Source organism: Peromyscus leucopus, chromosome 3, assembly GCF_004664715.2.
Source record: "Peromyscus leucopus breed LL Stock chromosome 3, UCI_PerLeu_2.1, whole genome shotgun sequence".
NCBI lineage: Eukaryota > Metazoa > Chordata > Mammalia > Rodentia > Cricetidae > Peromyscus > Peromyscus leucopus.
This window is the reverse complement of record NC_051065.1, coordinates 3260717-3282060: the sequence shown is the minus strand read 5'-3', so window position 1 is coordinate 3282060 and position 21344 is coordinate 3260717. Positions and strand designations below refer to the sequence as shown.

Here is a 21344-nt window from a genome sequence, read left to right as displayed (position 1 = left end):
TCTATCTATCTATCTATCTATCTATCTATCTATCTATCCATACATACATGTCATGATTTAATTTATGTTGCTGTTGATGAAATATCTTGACCAAATGCAACATAAGAAAGAATTTATTTGCCAGACAATTCTAGGTTACAGTTCATCATTTCAGGGAAGTCACATCAAAAATGCAAGAGCCAGTAACATCATATCCATAGTTAAGAACAGGGAGAAACAAATGTCTGCTTTTCTATGCTCAGATAGTTTTCTTTACTCTTAGATAGATCAGGGCCCAGCCTATGAAAAGATGCAGCCCACAGTGGTTTGGGTCCTCTTAGACACACATACACACATACCAAGAAAATAAAACCTCATATACATGTCCAATGGCTAACTTTCATTTAGTTAATTCCCCACTAGAGACTCTCTTACCAGGAGATTCTAGATTGTGTCAAGTTGACAGCTCAGACTAACCAGCACACTATTTTTTTTTTTTTTTTAAATATTCACTACATAACTAACTTTGCTATACAGCTTCAGCCATATTGCTTTCAGGGTAAGATCTGATTGGCTGGAATGCATCATCTATTAGTTCTTATGTTCTGGCAAGATTCTTTGGCAGTTTTTGTCTTAACTGACTATGTGTGACTAAAAAGCTAAGTTTTAACTGAAATTGAGCTACTGAGAATATGGCTTCATTCTTTCATAGGAGAGTGATGGTCTTAAGGAAATAGTAGTTTTTTAGATGTTCATCTACGTGCCTAAGAAAACATGTTAGTCAACTCTACAATCAACAACATCTAATTGGTGCTTCTAGTTTCTGTGCCATATTATGCTATTCTGATGGGAACTTGGCTGCGTTTTGGAAACAATCAAACAAGCCCTGAGGTAAGTACATTTCAAAGCCCATATAGGGTAGTACTTTTAATACAGTTCATTATTTGTTTTTGTCCTACATAATATCTGCCAATATTTGTTAGTTTCCAAGTGGACATGTTCTTAGAGTCCCCTTTCTAACAATTAATAGGAAAATGTAACAGTTCATTGAAATGCTCTTTTGTAGTTGACCTCACACCAAAAAGGCTTGTTGGTGTATAATGGTTTGGATCATGTACTCAGAATTATAGGAAATTAAATTCAGAACAAATAGCAAGTTTACATAAGTGAGCACAGAGTTTATGTAGATGAGGATCTGTATGAAATTCCTAGGCCTTATTCATTAAATTTCTCTCAATATTTCTTATTTCTTCTTTGGTTCAGATGACACCATGAATAAGTGTGTTAATAAACCTTGTAAATCTTTGAAAATATTCAATTTATTTATTTATTCAATTTATTATTTGAGTCCTTCATGTAAATATTTGTTCTTGCTTTTAGTACGCTTCGAGCATGCTGAAAACAACAATCCATGTGTAGTCCGTGGGTGGCACAGCTTGGCGAGCTGATGGTCTTTGCTCTGATCACCCAGGCAGCTCTCAAACCAGCAATGCCTCCGGTGATCAAGGATCAGCCTTTTAACGTTTTCTGGGCTGCTCCTACTTTGTTTTGTAAGGACCATTTTGGTTTAGATATGAAACTTCAATTATTTGACATCATCCCAAATCCTTTAGAAACCCAGAGCGGATCCACGATTTCCATACTTTATCCAAATGAGCTCGGACATTACCCTTATTTCTCTGAAGATGGAAAATCCTTCTATGGTGGAATACCTCAGAATGTGAACCTCTCTGAGCACCTCAAGAAAAGTGCCAGCGACATTGCAGAGGCTGTCACTTGGTGGAGATCAGAAGGACTTGCTGTGATTGACTGGGAAGGCTGGAGGCCCCAATGGGACAGGAACTGGGCCAACAGGGTGATATATAAAAACCGCTCCTTAGCGTTCACTCGATACCACCATCCTGACTGGTCAGAAGCCAAGGTGAGAACAGTCGCCCAACAGGAATTTGAAAAGGCTGGAAGGAGTTTTATGAACGTTACTCTCACGCTGGCTTTAGAAATGAGACCAAAACGTTTATGGGGCGTCTATCTCTACCCAGACTGCTACAATTATGATTACCGGATAAATCCAGAGTTCTACACAGGTAGTTGCCCAGATGATGAAATTTTCCGCAATGATCAACTCCTGTGGCTGTGGGAAAAAAGCACAGCACTTTATCCTTCCATATATTTGAGTAAAATATTAAAATCGAACTTAAATGCACTGAAATTTGTTCATTTTCGAGTGAGAGAAGCCCTGAGAATTGCTGAAATTGCTAGAAAGGACTATGTTTTGCCAGTTTTTATTTTTTCCAGACCATTTTATTTGCAGAGTCTTGAAGCTCTGTCAGAGGTAAGAAAAAAATATAGTCATATTAAAAACAATATAAGGTTAGTAGAATATATGTAGTCTAGAAAGAAATCTTTGGGGGGCCTTATTTATTTCTCATTAAAATGTTATTCTAATATTAAAAGAGATAACTCAGCTCTGAAATTCCAAACAACTGGTAATTAGACATGCACCTAGAATTTTAGAAGATAAAAAACTCATTTAGAACTCAGAAGAATTTCTCACAGAAACTTCCTGATTGGAAATACATAAAATGGAGATTTGGGATCAAGGTGTTATCCACTCGAACTTTTCATTATACAATACTTTTCTGTTCATTGTATTAGGTTTACTGAAAAGATGGCATGGATTCTATTAAATACTTCTTAAGAGTCCACAATATGGCCTAATAGCGCCAAAGGACTGAGCAGTTTATATAAATAGATATTTTGATAATTAGTTCCAATTATCAACTTGACGCAATTTAAAATCACCTGGGAAGAGCTTCTTGATGACTTGTTCAGGTTGGGTTGCCCTGCAGGCATGTCTGTGGGGGAAATGTCTTGAATTTGCTTGTTGATGTGGAAAGGCTTCAAAGTGGGATGCAGTGTTTTCTAGATTCGTTCCCTGGACCGTATGTATAAAAGAGGAGACAGTGAGCTGAGAAATAAGAAGCATGCAGGCATTCATTCTTTCTCTACTCTTGACTGGTTATGAGTGACTGCTTGAAGTTCCTGCAGTTGTTATTCAAATTCTGGCATAAGATAATGTTTATATCTTTATAGAATTTGCCTATATGTCTAATCCTGGCATTCTATTATTCTTTGGTCATATGACACCACAGTGGTTCTGCACGTGCTAACTTTTCAAGAATGGGAGGTCCTGATGTTTCATACTTTTATCATCTTTCTACATCATTCTTTGCCCTTCAGTATAAGTCTCTATATAGGGCAGAGGTAACTTCAGCTAATCTAACTGTGTTGCTGTATATGCTATGTAATTGCCTGAGAGTGTAGTGGGAAGAGGCTTGCAATCTGATCTGTGGCCAGCTCCTCTAGCCCACTGAATCTTGTTGACCTTTTAAAGTTTACTTTGTTTTGATTATTTTGTTCCTGAGTAAGTACAGGAACAGATGTTTCAAGACTATCGCATAGTCTCATAAAGAGAACTCTAGCTTCTTTATGCATGTCATAGCCTCCAACGTGTAAAGAAGATAAGACTATCTCCCTTGAAGCAAGGGAACAGTATGTTCAGGACTGTCCTGGGGAAGCTTTAAAGCAGAATTCCTGGGAGAAGCTATAAATGATTCATAATTTCTGCCAAGCTACTATATTAAACACAGAAGTCAAGCAATGGTAGCACATGCCTTTTATCCTAGCATTCAGGAGGCAGAGATCCACCCAGATCTCTGTGAGTTCAAGGCCACACTGGGGAACTGAGCCAGACATAGTGACACATGCCTTTAATCCCAGCACTAACTTTAGAGGTCTGGAGGTCTGTACAAACAGACAGGAAGTGATTGATGTGACTGGGCGGAGAGAGGAAAAAATGGCAGAACAGAAAGGCATATAGGTGTGGGTATACAGGAAGTAGGTCTCTTTGGAGACTGAGGCATCTGTAAGGTGAGGTTGGCTGTGGCTTTTCCTATTCCTCTGATCTCTCAGGTTTTTACCCCAATATCTGGCTCTGGGTGTTTTATTAATAAGACCATTTAGCGATTCATCTTACATGTACAAATATTAAAAGTGCCCCGAGTATGCAACAGGTGGAGATGAAAACCAAGGATGGCATGGCAGCCATCATGCGGTTCAGCTCTGCTGGATTTTTGCCAAGCACTGTGCTGGCTCTATGAATTCTGCCATTCCACTCAGATATGGCTGTGCCAGTGTTCTACTCTTCTGCTTTTAAAAAAAGCTTTTTTTTTTTTTTTTTTTTTTTTACATTTAATTTTTTTATATGTGTGTGTGTGGGTATTTGCACATGAGTGCAGGTATTCAAGGATTCCAGAAAAGGGTGTTGGGGCACGTGGGGCTGGAGTTACAGGCAGTTGTGGGCTGCCTGGCATAGGTGCTGGGAAATGAACTCCAGTCCTCTGCAAAGGTTGTTTGTATTCTAAAGTGCTGAAGCATTCCCCAGATCCTCCTCCTCTTCGTCCTTAAATATAAATTACAGGCTATCCTCTCTGAACTCTACTTCACAAGCCAATAAACCACATATTCTACCCATCAAAAAATAGACAATGTCCTAAAACAATAATTAATACATTTTAATGCTTTCCTATTGATGTGTATGCATCACAAATCAAGCAACAATATGGATTGTTTTCACCTATTGTCTTAGAAATGTAACTTTTCAAATTAAGTTTGCTTCTAAGCAATTGGTTTGTTGGTTCTTTCAAAAGTGCCTCAGCAAAAAGCTGACTGATGCTTAAGGAATGTGGTGCCATTTATGTAGTAGAAGAATGAGTGCCTTATTCATATTACTTAGAAAATTACAGATCACAAGGACTAGCAGAAGCATCCCAAAGCAGAAATTCCTGAAACTAAAATGCTTTAAAATATGAAATTGTTTGCACACTGACTTGCTGCAACAAGAGGAACATTCTACACCTGACCTCAGGTGACCGGTCACAGTGAAAACATAGACACATTACAAACACAGACACATTAAAAACATTTTTTTTTTTAATTTTACAATACCATTCAGTTCTACATATCAGCTACGGGTTCCCCTATTCTCCCCCCTCCCACCTCCTCCCCTTACTCCTAGCCCACCCCCCATTCCCACCTCCTCCAGGGCAAATCCTCCCCCCGAGGACTGCAATCAACCTGGTAGACTCAGTCCAGGCATGTCCAGTCCCTTCCTCCCAGACTGAGCCAAGTGTCCCTGCATAAGCTCCAGGTTTCAAACAGCCAACTCATGCAATGAGCACAGGACTTGGTCCCATTGCCTAGTTGCCTCCCAAACTGATCAAGCCAATCAACTGTCTCACCTATTCAGAGGGCCTGATCCAGCTGGGGGGCCCCTCAGCCTTTGGTTCATAGTTCATGTGTTTCCATTCATTTGGCTATTTTTTTTTCAATAGTTGAGTAAAACCGAAATTTATTATAAACCACAGTCATACTAGGGACCTCCATTATATATATATATATCGTAGCCATTCTGACAGGTGTAAGGTGGTATCTCAGAGTTGTTTTGATTTGCATTTCTCTGATGATTAAGGATGTTGAGCATTTCTTTAAATGTCTTTCAGCCATTTGTAGTTCTTGTTTTGTGAATTCTCTGTTTAGCTCTTTAGCTCATTTTTTAATTGGACTGTTCAGTATTTTGATGTCTAGCTTCTTGAGTTCTTTATATACTGTGGAGATCAATCCTCTGTCAGATGTGGGGTTGGAGAAGATCTTTTTCCATTCTGTTGGCTGTCTTTTTGTCTTATTGACTGTGTCTTTTGTCCTGCAAAAGCTTCTCAGTTTCGAGAGGTCCCATTTATTAATTGTTGTGCTGTTGGTGTTTTATTTAGGAAATGGTCTCCGGTGCCAATGCGTTCAAGAGTGCTTCTTACTTTCTTTTCTATTAAGTTTAGTGTAACTGGATTTATGTTCAGGTCTTTGATCCACTTGGACTTGAGTTTTGTGCATGGTGACAGGTATGGATCTATTTGTAATCTTTTACATATTGACATCCATTTGTTGAAGATACGTTCTTTTTTCCATTGTATAGTTTTGGCTCCTTTGTCAAAAACCAGGTGTTCATATGTGCATGGATTAATGTCAGGGTCTTCAATTCGATTCCATTGGTCCCTATGTCGGTTTTTATACCAGTACCAAGCTGTTTTTATTACTATAGCTCTATAGTAGAGTTTGAGGTCAGGGATGGTGATGTCTCCAAAGGTTGCTTTATCGTATAGGATTCTTTTAGCTATCCTGGGTCTTTTGTTTTTTCATATGAAGTTGAGTATTTTTCTTTCCAAGTCTGTGATGAATTGTGTTGGGATTTTGATGGGGATTGCATTGAATCTGTAGATTGCTTTTGGTAAGATTGCCATTTTACTATGTTAATCCTACCTATCCATGAGCATGGGAGATCCTTCCATTTTTTGACATCTTCTTCAATTTCTTTCTTTAGAGATTTAAAGTTCTTATCAAAAAGGTCCTTCACTTGTTTAGTTAGTGTTATCCCAAGGTATTTTATATTATTTGTGGCTATTGTAAAGGGTGATGTTTCTCTGACTTCTTTCTCAGCCCTTTTATCATTTGTGTATAAGAGGGCTATTGATTTTTTTGAGTTGATCTTGTATCCTGCCACTTTACTGAAGGAGTTTATCAGCTGTAGGAGTTCCCTGGTAGAGTTTTTGGGGTCACTTATGTATACTATCATATCATCTGCAAATAGTGAAAGTTTGACTTCTTCCTTGCCAATTTGTATCCCTTTGATCTCCTTTTGTTGTCTTATTGCTCTAGCTAGAACTTCTAGTACTATATTGAATAAATATGGGGAGAGTGGACAGCCTTGTCTTGTTCCTGAATTTAGTGGTATCTCTTTGAGTTTCTCTCCATTTAATTTGATGTTTGCTGTTGGCTTGCTATAAATTGCTTTTATTATGTTTTGAAATGTTCCTTGTATTCCTTATCTTTCTAAGACCTTTATCATGAAGGGGTGTTGGATTTTGTCAAAGGCTTTTTCAGCATCTAAGGAGATGATCAGGTATTTTTTTCTTTCAGTTTGTTTATATGGTGTATTACATTGACTGATTTTCGTATGTTGAACCATCCTTGCATCCCTGGGATGAATCCTACTTGGTCGTGATGGATGATTGTTTTGATGTATTCTTGGATTCGGTTTGCCAATATTTTGTTGAGTATTTTTGCATCAATGTTCATGAGGGAGATTGGTCTGTAGTTCTCTTTCTTTGTTGCATCTTTGTGTGGTTTGGGTATCAGGGTAATTGTAGCCTCATAAAAAGAGTTTGGTAGTGTTCCTTCTGTTTCTATTGTGTGGAACACTTTGAAGAGTATTGGTATTAGTTCTTCTTTGAAAGTCTGGTAGAATTCTGCACTGAAACCATCTGGTCCTGGGCTTTTGTTGGTTGGGAGACTTTTGATGACTGTTTCTATTTCTTTAGGGGTTATTGGTCTATTTAAATGGTTTATCTGGTCTTGATTTAATTTTGGTATGTGGTATTTATCCAGAAAATTGTCCATTTCTTCCTGGTTTTCCATTTTTGTGGAGTACAGGTTTTTGAAGTGTGATCTGACGATTCTCTGGATTTCCTCGTTGTCTGTTGTTATGTCTCCTTTTTCATTTCTGACTTTGTGAATTTGGGTGCTCTCTCTTTGCCTTTTGGTTAATTTGGCTAGGGGTTTGTCTATCTTGTTGATTTTTTCAAAGAACCAACTCTTTGTTTCATTGATTTTTTTGTATTGTTCTCTTGTTTTCTATTTCATTGATTTCAGCCCTCAATTTGATTATTTCCTGGTGTCTATTTCTCCTGGGTGAGTTTGTTTCTTTTTCTTCTAGAGCTTTCAGTTGTGCTGTTAATTCATTGGTATGGGATTGCTCCATCTTCTTTATGTGTGCATTTAGTGCTATGAATTTTCCTCTTAGCACTGCTTTCATAGTGTCCCATAAGTTTGGGTATGTTGTGCTTTCATTTTCATTGAATTCTAGGAAATCTTTAATTTCTTTCTTTATTTCTTCCTTGACCCATTGATGTTTCAGGTGGGCATTATTCAGTTTCCATGAGTTTGTGGGTTTTCTATAATTTTTGTTGTTGTTGAGGCATGGTGGTCTGTTGAGGCATGGTGGTCTGATAAGATACAGGAGGTTATTCCAATTTTTTTGTATCTGTTGAGATTTGTTTTGTGTCCAAGCATGTGGTCAATTTGTGAGAAGGTTCCATGGGGTGCTGAGAAGAAGGTATATTCTTTTGTGTTAGGATGGAATGTTCTGTAGATATATATCTATTAGGTCCATTTGAGTCATAACATCTGTTAGGTCCTTTATTTCTTTGTTAAGTTTCAGTCTGGTGAGAGTGGTGTGTTGAAATCTCCCACTACTAATGTGTGGGGTTTGATGTGCGTTTTAAACTTTAGTAGTGTTTCTTTTATGAATGTGGGTGCTTTTGTATTTGGAGCATAAATGTTTAGAATCAAGACTTCATCTTGGTGGATTTTTCCCGTGATAAATATGTAATGTCCATCCTGATCTCTTTTGATTGATTTTAGTTTGAAGTCTATTTCATTAGATATTAGGATAGCTACACCAGCTTTTTTCTTAGGTCCATTTGCTTGGAAAGCCTTTTCCCAGCCCTTTACTCGGAGGTAGTGTCTGTCTTTGGAGTTAAGGTGTGTTTCTTGTATGCAGCAAATGGATGGGTCCTGTTTTCTTATCCATTCTGTTAGCCTGTGTCTTTTTATAGGTGAGTTGAGACCGTTGATATTGATGGATATTAATGGCCAGTGATTGTTAATTCCTGTTATTTTTTGTGGTTGTGTTGTGTTGTCCTTCTGTGGTGTATGTTGGTGTGGGATTATCTATTGCTTGATTTTTCATGGATGTGTTTAGCTTCTTTGGGTTGGATTTTCCCTTCTAGTGCTTTCTGTAGGGCTGGGTTTATGGACAGGTATTGATTAAATCTGGTTTTATCCTGGAATATTTTGTTTACTCCGCCTATGGTGATTGAGAGTTTTGCTGGGTTTAATAGTCTGGGTTGGCATCCGTGGTCTCTTAGTGTCTGCATAAGATTTGTCCATGATCTTCTAGCTTTCATAGACTCTATTGAGTAGTCTGGTGTTATTCTGATGGGTTTGCCTTTATATATTACTTGGTCTTTTTCCTTTGCAGCTCTTAATATTTTTTCTTTGTTCTGTGTGTTTAGTGTTTTGACTATTATGTTTGATTATTATGTAGCCAGGGGACTTGTTTTTTTTTTTGGATCTAGTCTATTCGGTGTTCTGTAAGCTTCTTGTGTCTTCATAGGTATTTCTTTCTTTAGGTTAGGAAAGTTTTCTTCTATGATTTTGTTGAATATATTTTCTGTGCCTTTGAGTTGGTATTCTTCTCCTTCTTCTATCCCTATTATTCTTAGGTTTGGTCTTTTCATGGTGTCCCAAATTTCCTGGACGTTTTGTGTTATGACTTTTTTGTCTTTAGTGTTTTCTTTGACTGACGAATCTATTTTATCTATTGTGTCTTCAGTGTCAGAGATTCTCTGTTCCATCTCTTGCAATTGGTTGGTTATACTTGTTTCTGTAGTTCCTGTTCGTTTAGTCAGGATTTCTATTTCCAGCATTCCCTCAGCATGTGTTTTCTTTATTGCCTCAAATTCATTTTTCAGATCTTGGAATGTTTCTTTTATCTGTTTAACTGCTTTTTCTTGGCTTTCTTTGATTTCTTCCCATTTTTTGTTCATTTTTTTTCTTCCATTTCTTTAAGGGAGTTTTTTATTTCCTCTTTAATGGAGTTTTTCATTTCCTCTTTAAGGGAAGTTTTTATTTCCTCTTTAATGGAGTTTTTCATTTCCTCTTTAAGGGAAGTTTTTATTTCCTCTTTAAGGGAGTTTTTAATTTCCTCTTTAAGGAAAGTTTTTATTTCCTCTTTGAGGGAATGTTTTATTTCTTCTTTAAGGGCCTCTATCATCTTCTTAAAGTCATTTTTAGGGTTGATTTCTTCTGTTTCTTCTGTCTTGGTATGTTCAGGTCTTGCAGGTGTAGAATCACTACATTCTGATGTTTCCATATAGGTCTTTACGTTGTTGCCTGTATTTTTGCACTGGCGTCTACTCATCTCTTCCTCTGTGCGGTGCAGGTGGTGTCTGTGTCTGAGAATGCCTCTCTTGTTCTAATTTTTAGTCTTGGTTTAGTAGGAGTTCTTGGTTAAATTGGTATTATTGGGCTATTTCTTCAGGGGTAGCTGATCTCAGTCAGAGAAGTATATACTTATGATTCTGGTGATCTGGTTTGGTGGCTGTGCAGCACCTTCTTCTGTGTTCCCAGGCCACGTTTTGTTCATCTGTCAACTCCTCAGCTGATCTTGTTTCTTCAGACTTCAAACTGTAGGCATCTGAATCCTCTCCCAGATGGTTTTCAGCTGAGCGGGGTAGTCTCACCAACACCTCCAAGTTGTTGGGTTTCACAGGGTCAGCAGCTGGGCCCTGGGTTGTCCTCAGACAGAGTGTTCAGACTCGTTCTGGTTCCGTCCCACGGAGATAGCTTCTTCCCTGGGTGTTGGGGTTAGAGGTGTCCCTGTTCCAAGCTGTGTCTGCTTGTCTCTGTCACCGGGCTTGTCTACCTCTGCGGTCCGCCGCCAGGCCTGTATGTCCCTGTCAGCTGCTTCTGGGCCCGTCTACCTCTGTGGGCCGCCACTGGGCCTGTATGTCTCTGCCAGCTGCTGCCGGGCCTGTATGTCCCTGTCGGCCGCCGCGGGCCTACCTGCGTCTGCTTGTCTCTGCCGCTGGGCCCATCTTAAAAACATTTTTTAATAAAATTATTTTTATGCATTTTTGTATGAGATTTCTATAAAACATGAAAATGAATTTTGTATTTAGACTTGGATTTCATACTGCAATGTTTTATTCTGTATATGCAGATAGTCTAAAATCTGAAAAAGTCAGAAATTTGAAATACTTCTGGTTCCAAGCATTTCAAATAAGGGATACTCAATTCTTGTGATTGGAACGTCACTACAAGCTTGGCTGTGGTCTGGAAATTTGCCCATCTGGTCCTTGAGGGCTCCAGCGTTTCAAAGGATTTCTAATACATCCCAGGGGAGGAAAAATGTAGACCATTTCCTCTGTTGTTCATCCTACCTTTCCTCTCATTCTGCTTCTCATTTCTTTGCTTTTGGTCCAAAACCCTGAACATAACCTCCTCCTCAATATCTAATCTACCCAGTCACGCAGCCTGAAAGTCACTTGGTGCCTTGTTTCTTTTTTTTTCCTGTTGTCTAACAGGTAACTAAGTCACTTGGTGCCTTGTTTATTTTTTCCTGTTATCTAACAGGTAATTAGGAATTGTATATCTGAATTATAAATAGCTCTCCAATAGACTCCCTCTTCTTTTTTTCTTTTTTTGACTGATATTGCATTTGTTGGGTCTTTATAATTTTTCCCAAAACAATTTCCATCTTCCCTAGTTATTATCTTTGATCCCCAATGTCTTAACATCCCTATCCTATGCTTTCTTTATATGGCTGCAAAAATGTATCTTCCTAAAGTTGAAAATTTGTATCATTCCAGAAATAAGTACTTGTGGGTAAGACTTTGTTTTATTGGTAGGATTTAGTCTTTGACAATTTCATACACTATGTAATGCATTTTGACTACTCTCATCCTCTACCCTCTCATATGTCCTCCTGGCTCCGGAGACCTTCCCCTTCTACAACCCTCCCATGTTCATGCCTCTGTATTTTGCTTTGTGATCTTGATTTTTAAATGGCTGTCTATGTGACTGTGTGTTTGGAGGTATCCATTGGTACCTGGTGGATTCACTACTGTGTATACTATGACTGAAGACAAGGATAGACTCTTCCAGAGTCTCCCAGTAGCCAATAGGATGGCAAGGAGGGTAGGGTCCCAGGAGCTCCTCCAATCCATGATCCACTATTGACAGGGCCAGTCTTGTGCTGGTCCAGTGTCGGCAACTGCAGTTGCTTTGATATCATGTCTGAAATGGCTGTGTCATGCTTTGCAGACAGACGTTTGCAGCCTTTATCTATATTTCTATCCAGAACCTTAGAGGGGATAGGACACTGTTATATTGAAGGCTGAGTACTTAACTGTCACTTCCTGGAACCTTGAGTAGCCATGAATCTCTGTGTTCATTGAGACTTTCATCGAAAAAGAAAAGCTTCTCTGTTAAGTAGCATTTGGCTATGAGCCTAAGCATAAATATTAAGAAGGCAGTTTGACATTCTATAAACAATAATATTCAGTTCCCTCATACAGCCCGATTTCCCTTATCATGGGTTTTTAAATTGTTATTTTTGAGATTATAAATTGATTGCAACCTTTTTTTCTTTTCCTTTCCCCCTCTAAACCCTCCCATATACTATATAACCCTCTCCACCCTCCTTCAAATTCACTTTAAATTCCTTTTTTATTGCACATATGTAAATCTCTCTCTCTCTTTCTCGCTCTCTCTCTCTCTCTACACACACACACACACACACACACACACACACACACACACACACGCATATATATTCCTAAATATAACCTGTTCAGTCTGTATAATGCTTCCTGTATGTATGTTTTCAGTATTGATGTTTGGCACTTGACAGCCAATTGGTGTGCTCTTCCCTGGGAAAGGTCACCTCTCTCATTCCCAGCTTTCCCTAGTTGCCTATAGTTCTCTGTGTAGGGTTTAGGCCTCATGGGCTTTTCTCCAGCCAGTTTGGCATGTTTATTGGTATCATCCTTGTTCAACACACATTTGGACAGTCATGTTCTTGAGGCTTTAAGGTATAGCTTCTGATATTACTAGGAGATGCAAGCTCACAGTAAACTCTTTGATCCTCTGGTTCTTAAAATCTTTCCAGCCTTAGGTGCAGGAATGTTTTGTGGATGTATTTATTGGGACTGGGCTCCATAACTAATTTTTGGTTGGGTGTGGTTGCTATAAAGGTCTCTGCTGTGGAATGTTGTTCTATATGCTGTGAATGTGTGTTGCTATGATTGGTTGATAAATAAAATGCTGATTGGCCAGTAGCCAGGCAGAACATACAGGTGGGATAAGTAGACAAGAATTCTGGGAAGAGGAAGGCTGAGTCAGGAGCCACCAGCCAGACACAAAGAAAGCAAAATGATAAGGCAGAAATGAGAAAAGGTACCAAGCCACGTGGCTAAACATAGATAAGAATTATGGGTTAATCTAAGTGTAAGAGCTAGTCAATAATAAGCCTGAACTAGTGGCCATACAGTTTTGTAATTAATATAGGCCTCTGTGTGTTTATTTGGGTCTGAGTGGCTATGGATCAGGCAGGGCACAGGAAAACTTCCAACTAGATGTCTCTGTTGAGAAAAGAAGTTCCCTTGATGGGGGGTTAATACTACACTTATATATGAGTAGAAAGACAAGTGTTCATTGAATGTTGCTAGAGATTATGCTGGCTTAGTAAGTTAGTGGTTGTGATCTTCTCCACTAACTCTGTTTTCACTAGCACCGAGTAGTTAGCTTGTTTCCAGTACCAGGCATGGTGTCCCTCTTGTTGAGCTGTTGAGCAGACCTTAACTCTAATTAGAGAGATGTTGGCTATTGACTAGGTTTATGGTAACATGTATGGATTCTCTCCTGTGGAGCAGGCCTCAAACCCAATCAGACAAATCAGTAGCTTATTCTCATAAAAATAGTGGCCACATCTTTTCTGGTATGTTGGCCCCATAGTTTGCAGGATTCACAGCTGGGTGAGACCACTAATGCCCTTTCTCCCCTAGCAGCCTGCATAGCACCTCCTGGTACTAGAAAATCAAGCCAGTCAGGAGGAAACTTCTAGTTCTGTCTCGGTTTTATTTTTCTATATCTTACATCAAGGTATGTGGTGTGTTCATCACTAAGGTGTCATCAAGGAGTAGGGCAACTAAAGGGAAATGCAACAGTCCATGTTACAAGGCCTCTGGGGTCTTCCTGACAACACATAACAAAGCATCCTACACCTGGCACTGAAGTTTTTGTTCAACACCCAACGGCTTTTAGAAACAGCACTATCTTAATACTCATAAGTAGGTGATTTTTCTCTGCACATGGCTCTGTTTATGTACAAGGACCCATTTGTTCTTACTTTTCTTCCAAATCCTGTGTGCTTTATCATAGGAAACAGCTCTTTAGGTCACTGCATTCTTATTTGAATGAGCCTCTGTCTTTTGTCTTCCCTTTGAACAGGAAACCAACTCTACTCTCTCTACTGTGTCTTATGAAAACATTCTCATTCTCAAAGACCTATCTAAAATGTCACCTGTTCAAAGAAAGCTTCTCAGACTATGCCATGATTCCTTTAATCTACAGATACTGTGTGGGGGCTATAAATATGGATATTAGTTTACTATATTGTCATTACTTGTTTCTATGTTTACCTTAACATTTTACAAAACTTCAGACTAGGGACTGGAGTCTATTTGCTTTTATAGCCTCACTGTTTAGAGTATTTTCTGGAACACTGGGCTATTATCAGATAACCTAAAACGCCCAAATCACCCTTTCTGGTTCTTCTATAACTGTTTTCTTTATGAACACAAATATAATCTTAGTCATTAAGCAGTGCCTAAAATGACTTGATAGACATTTCTCCTGGCCCTTCTCTTCTGTAGGAGGACTTGGTGCATACAATTGGTGAAAGCACTGCCTTGGGAGCAGCAGGAATGATACTGTGGGGAGGATACGAATATTCTGATTCAAGGGTAAGTAGTGATTTCTCCGTTACATTCTAGACAGTGATTTTTACCGAAAAAGGTTCTCTCACATCAGTTGGCTGCTGATTATTTGTTTCCTTTGCTTTAACAAAGTTCAAAGACTGTATGTAGGGATCAATGCTGATCACCCAATTCTATACCAGACGGTGGTTAACAGCAGGGGGGACAAACACAATCTTCAACTGGGCAGCCTAAAGTACGGAACTGATTATTATATTCTATGGGCATAATTTGTGGCATGTTAAGTAACTGCTCTCAGTCTTACTTCTTCATTTAAAAATTGTATTGTAATTAAACCCACAATGCAGATATTTTAGTCAAAAATGCTGTTGTATATACCTGACAAGTTATTATGAAAATTTGAAAATAATTTTGTTAAGATTGGATTCTCTACAATTATTTTTCATTTTCATGGTAGCTTATAATACTTGGGGGGAAAATTGTACATATACAATAGTTGATTGATATTTTTAAAATTTTGTAGTTAGAATATCTAACATGGCATTTATTTTATAACAAATTTGGAAGTGCATAATCCAGCATTATCAATTATAGATATGAGGTTACACAGCAGATCTTTAGTATTTATTTGTCTAGCATGTGTGTCCTTTTCAACGTGTTGATTTGACTATTTAGATATTTCGTGTATAAATGGACACATACAGTACTTTTTCTTCTTCAATTTCTTATTTTACTTAGCACAATTTCTTCTGGATTTACTAGCACTGTCCTAAATGACAGAATTTCCTTCTATTTTTTAAGGTTTAATTATATTCCATTGTATGCAACACATATTCATTACTCATTTATCTCTTGATGGACATTTGCATTAGTTACAATTCCTGACTTCAAAGAATAGTACTGTATTGAATACAGAAGTATGAATGTCACTTCCAGATCATTATTCAAACTCTTTTGTATCTATGTCCATAACTGTGTGTATGAGCACATATTTGTGTATGTGCATATATAGGTATGAGTCATATGATAACTCTACTTTTAATTTTTTGAAGAATTCTGTACTGTATTCCATAGGTCTTGTATCTTTTTTTATTTGGACCAACAGGGTGAAAGGGTTCCGAACAATGTCATTAACACATGCAATCTCTACATATGTTTTAGCATTTGCCAGCCTTACAAGTGTGTGGTAATGTCTCATTGTAGCTCTGATTTGCACTTTTCTGGGAATGAGAGATGTTTATTCAAGTCTTTTCTACTTATTTGTGCAAACAACAAAGTGACTTTGCCAACTGTTTTTTCTTGAGACAAAAATGTCACTATATAACTGGCTTAGAACTTTCTATAATAACTAGTCTGGCATTGAACTCACAGAGATCCCCCTGCCTCTGCCTTCCAGTGGAGTGCTGGGATTAAAGATGTGTGCTATCATGCCTGGATCTTTTCTTTTATCTATATTTCCTATGTTAGGGATTGAATCTAAGGCTTCACACATGTAAGGGCTGTACCAGTGAGCTGTGTTCCCAGCTCTCATTGTACCTTGCATTTTCAGATAGGAGCTAGGAAAGTTGCCTTGGATGGCCTTGAACTCAACTTTGTAGGTCCCTGAAGCTGCAGACTTGTGATTCTCTTGCCTCAGTCCCCCAAGAAGCTGAGGTTATAGGCCTATACCACCAAACCTGGCTACTTTGTGTATTTTTTTTCCCCATTCAGTTACTGTGTGTGCTACTTTGGGTTATTTAGACTTCAGATATGTTGCTAGTTACCTTAGGTAATAGGAATTTTGCACGTATTTTCCACTACTCTGTAGGATGCCTTTCCATTCTCTTGACTGTTTTGTTTTCTTTTCTGGGTGTGCAGAAGTGTTTAGTCTGACACTTCTCGTTTATTTCTGCTTTTGTCACCCATGCTTTTGGTCTCATGTAAGAGAACTGTCACAATTGACAGGAAGCAGGAAGAAAAAACAGTTTTCTGCTAAGGTTTTATCAATTACTGGCTTTTTATGTTCAAGTTTAAACCACTTTGTGTGAAGTTTCCTATGTTGTATGGCTGGTGGCTCAATTTTGTTTGGACAGTTCTTCCCAACACTATTTTTTAACAAGTTGGTCTTTTCTGTGTGTGTGTTCTTGACATCCTTGTCAAAGATCAGTTGATTGTGCATGTATGAGTTTATTTCTGGACTCCAATCTGTTCTTTAAGCATCTCTCATTTTTTTCCCCCACAGGAGGCTTGCTTATCTGTGCAACAAACTATTCAAGGGCTATTGGGCCCCTATGTTCTCAATGTAACCTCTGCAGCCAACCTCTGCAGTCAAAGTCTATGTAACAGTCATGGACGATGTGTTCGAAAGACAGCTGAATCCTCCTTTTATCTGCATATGCCTGAAGATAGCCACAAGAATTATGTCATAAAAAAGGGTTTCAAATTTGTCATTTCTGCAAGGAGTAAGCAGAAGACAATAATGAATATGAAGAATGGATTTGTGTGTCATTGTTACTATGGCTGGCACGGAGAGTCCTGCAGATTGCGCTTTCCAAATCTCTCGAGTCGGAAGAACAAGGCTTCTATAGCTGCATTTAATTCATTAGCCTTTCTTATGACTTTAACTGTGACTCTGATGAATTTTTTTCTTATTCCCTACTCTCATGTCAATTTTTTCTTAAAATGCTAAAGAGAAGAAAATGCCATTTTTCTCTGATTTCAACCCATTTATAAACAATTTTTAGTTTTAAATTCCAAGCAAACTGTTTGTTGGGTGTTCACTTTGTGCTAGGCAATAAGAACCAACCCGTCCTCGTGGAGCTTTGCAGCTGGAAGTTTCTCAAGGTCCCACCCAGCCCCATGGGTAGGGTTGAATCTCTCCCACTTGCGGTATGCAGATGCTTATAAAATAATCACTCAGAGGCTTATTATATTAATTACCAACTGTATGGTCTATGGTCAGGCTTCTTACTTGCTAGCTCTTTCAACTGAACTTAACCCATTCCTATAATCTATATGTTGCCATGTGGTCATGGCATTATCAGTCTGCTGACATCTTGTTGTTCCTTTAGCAGCGGCTCACATGGTCTGCCCCATTCTCCTTTTCTTCTCCTCCCTCTCCAGCTCAAATGTCCCACCCAACTCACCTAATTCTGCCTCACCATTGGCCAAACAGCTTTATTTATCTAACAATCAGAGCAACACATATTCACAGTATACAGAAAGACACCCCACAGCCGAGCTTAGAAATAAGCAGTCAATAGACACACATCTATGATGGTGATAGTATTCTACAGAATAAAGAGAAAACAGGCTTAAGGAATGAGGAAGGACTAGAGAGCACCAGGAATGTTATGTAAGATAGTCACATAGTGCCTCTCTAGTGAGAAGATCAGACAGCAGAAGAGACAGGTCAATACTATCAGGGAGCCAGACATAACAGTTTCCTTATGTAATCTGAGCACCTGGAAGGCAGAAGCAGATTGTAACTTCAAGGCCAGCTTGGTTTACACAGTGAGTTAAAAACCAGTCAAGATAACACAGTGAGAGTTTATCTCAAAAAAAGGAAAATAAAACTAAAAAGGAAAAAATCCAAAAGAATTTGTCTGAGGAAAGTGTTCTTGAAATAAGGAAAAGCAAGTCCAGAGGAAACAACTTTTTATATTTCTGGGCATGTGAGTTATTAAATAATGAGCAATGCAACAAAACAACTACCACCACCACCACTCTAGGATACTAACCTATGGAATGAACATGACTCTTTAAATGTATGCAATAGGGATTAACTTTATTCAGAGTTACCTTGGATTTGGCTCATCAATACCAAAAGAGAAACACTATTAGCCTCCTACACAGTAGAAATGATAAGGGAAATTCTTTCATTTGATACTTTTTGGTTTGAAATATACTATACCCAGTTTGTCAATTTTCACTGGATAGTAATTCATTTGAAAATCTCATTGTGGAGACTTGAGTTGACTTAGTTGTAATCCAAATAATTTTATTTCACAAATGCAGCAGAGATTGTGGTATCCTAAATATTATTTACTTTTTAGGGCTAGGAGAGGTATTTTCCTTACTGATATGCTCCAAATATTGCAGTATTAGGTAGACTATATCCTTGCATACACGTAAAACTTTATAAAAGGTCACATTAAGATTCTCATGCTATGGGGCACCTTGCACAGCCTTGAGGCAGGGGGAAGGGCTTGGACCTGCCTCTACTAAATGTACCTACCCATGGGAGGCCTTACCTTCTTGTAGGAGGGAATGGGAGGTGGGTTAGGAGGTGGAGGCTGGAGGGGCAGGAGGAGGAAAGAGGGGGATCTTTGATTGGTATGTAAAATGAATAAAGATTCTTTCTTAATAAAAAAAATTCTCATGCTAACTTTATTTGGTTAATTAATTAGTTATTCCATTATGTATTCTGGGAAAAAGTAAAAGGTAAAGAAGCAATGAAATATAAAGGTGAGATTAAAGGGTATTACATGAGTTTTCCTGTCCTGTTGGTTTTCTGTAGCACAAAACCAATATATATTTATAGGAGTGAAAGACTAAGGCATAATCATGTAACGTTTTTCATAAGTATTCAACTGGTGTTCATACAAGAAGCAATGGCTCTTCCTAGTCTTCCAGTGAAGAAAAAACTATTTAACAATTATTATATCAGGGTTCAGACACTGAACTCATTCTAATAAAATAGGAAAGGCAAATATTAAATATTACCATCATCTTGAAGGTAAGGGAAATAAAACACATAAACAATAATAGAGGCATACCCAATTTTGTTCAGTCCCCAATGAAAACATCAGAGGTGGGATTTACTGTTTAAAATGCCCCTGAAATAATTAGGGTTTATGAAAGGACTGACATATGTAGAAGAAAAGGGAAAACATGAAATCAGTAGAAAACATAAATCAGTAGAAGAAATGCTAGTAACCACAGATAGTCATTTACCATTTTCTAAATAAGAACATTATTGAATTTTATTATATCACCAGTATTATAAAATAAAAATAACGGCACATTTCATTTTTTTTAAAAAAATGTTTATTTTATGTGTATGGTTGTTTTGCTTGTATGTATGTATGTATGCATGTGCACCATGTTCATGAAGTGTCTACAGAGACAAGAAGAGGGTTTCAGGTTCCCTAGAACTAGAGTTACAGACATTTATGAGGTGTCATGTGAGTTCTGGGAACCTTACCCAGAACTCTTCAATGCCGAGCCATCTTACCAGCCCCAATCATCATATTTCTAATGGTAGATTCTTCAAATGGTAGTTTGTAAATGTGAAGTCAAATGCAGATTATGAAAATGGTAGATTCTTCAAACTGAAGTGTGTAAATCTGAAGTCACATGCGGATTACAAAGGATTTTCAGACCTTGTGGTGTCTTCTTGCTTGCATACATTTGTACTCCCAGACTATGTACTTAATCAGCTGCCTACTGGAAATGAGAAGTTATTGTGTTTAACTCAAAGACATAAATACCCATACATGTTTTACATATCTATTTAAGATATAATTCCAAGAGAAATGAACAAAAGGGTCCTCTGTTAGCCCAATGCTAATAAAGTACCACAAATTACATCTTCTAAGAGGATAAAGATTATGTTAGGAACCGGTAGGAGGATTATCTTAACCCGGGTCACCTGAGTAGCAGCAGTCTACTTGAGGATACCATTCTTTACTTTCCATTCATTGTTTAAAAAAACCAAAAAAACTGAAAACTTTTATTTAGACACTTTTTATTTAGGCAAAAACCTTTCGATTAGCCACATGTTTTTCTCCATCACTATTCCACACCACTCATTCTTTCCAATCAGAAAGAATGTGCATTTTCATCTCACAAAGAGAATGTTATAATTACACCCTTTGGCTCTTAGCAAATTTGTGGTGTGTTTATTTTTATGTGAAAGGCATTCTTTACCATGTCTTTTGAAGTTCTCTTCAAATACAGACTCCTGTCTTTGGCCCAGGAGAATTTTCTTTCTGATTTTTTTTCAAGTGATCTCTGGTCTTTTATAGTCTGTGCCCACTTATGACATTTCTATTGGATTGAATCCCTGCTCTTCTGTAGCTGTCTTGTGTTGCCTTTTTCTCTGGTGTTCTAAGCTTTCATGAAACTTTTACTTTGTATTGTAGATTTTTTTTTAAGTCTTTTCTCTGTAATACCAGTAGTTACTCAATGATTTCAAAGAGCTCTTTGGGAGGATGCATGCCATTTCTCCTTTCTCAGAGTAGTCTTATTTTGGTATCAGACTTTACAGCACCTTATATATCTCTAAAAATATAATATTTCTGTTATTGCTCGACTGCTTTCTGACACAGGATCTCCTTATAATGTCCAGGCTGGCCTTGAACTCAGGATCCTTCTGCCTCCTGAGTAGAGACTTGACACTTTACTCTGTATTTTAAATGTTGCCACTGTTGCATATTTTATCTTCTCTTTCCCATTCTCTAGTATGAGTTGTTCCCTTCCTTAATTTCTTCTCTTTCACACTGTTAATCAGTATTGTGTGTCTGGTAGTCCTTGGTTATCATACCTGTGAAAGATTTGAATAGCTGAAAAATCTATCATAGGAATTTCACTCCTGTGCTTGAGTTATTTACTCAACAGAATTCTTGTGCTGCACAGAAGAAGGACTCTGTGATAGGAACAGGGGTGTGTAGACAAGTAGCATTCTTTCTGGTACATGTGAGTGAAAAACAT

The 21344-nt window shown here is 38.0% G+C and overlaps 1 protein-coding gene across 1 annotated transcript; it reads left to right on the top strand.

Moving 5' to 3' along the window:
- The first annotated feature begins 265 nt into the window (after positions 1-265).
- Positions 266-18873, top strand: LOC114695593 (hyaluronidase-4-like). Its single transcript, XM_028872970.2, has 4 exons — positions 266-870; positions 1360-2311; positions 14589-14678; positions 16873-18873. The coding sequence occupies exons 2-4, from the start codon at positions 1391-1393 to the stop codon at positions 17317-17319; spliced, it is 1458 nt and encodes a 485-aa protein (XP_028728803.1). The 5' UTR covers positions 266-870; positions 1360-1390; the 3' UTR covers positions 17320-18873.
- The last annotated feature ends 2471 nt before the right edge of the window (positions 18874-21344 follow it).

Coding starts and splice junctions, on each gene's coding strand:
- LOC114695593 (XM_028872970.2), top strand. CDS start 1,391: ATGTGTAGTCCGTGGGTGGCACAGCTTGGCGAGCTGATGGTCTTTGCT. Junction 2,312..14,588: donor GTCTTGAAGCTCTGTCAGAG/GTAAGAAAAAAA, acceptor TCTCTTCTGTAG/GAGGACTTGGTGCATACAAT. Junction 14,679..16,872: donor ACGAATATTCTGATTCAAGG/GTAAGTAGTGAT, acceptor TTTCCCCCACAG/GAGGCTTGCTTATCTGTGCA.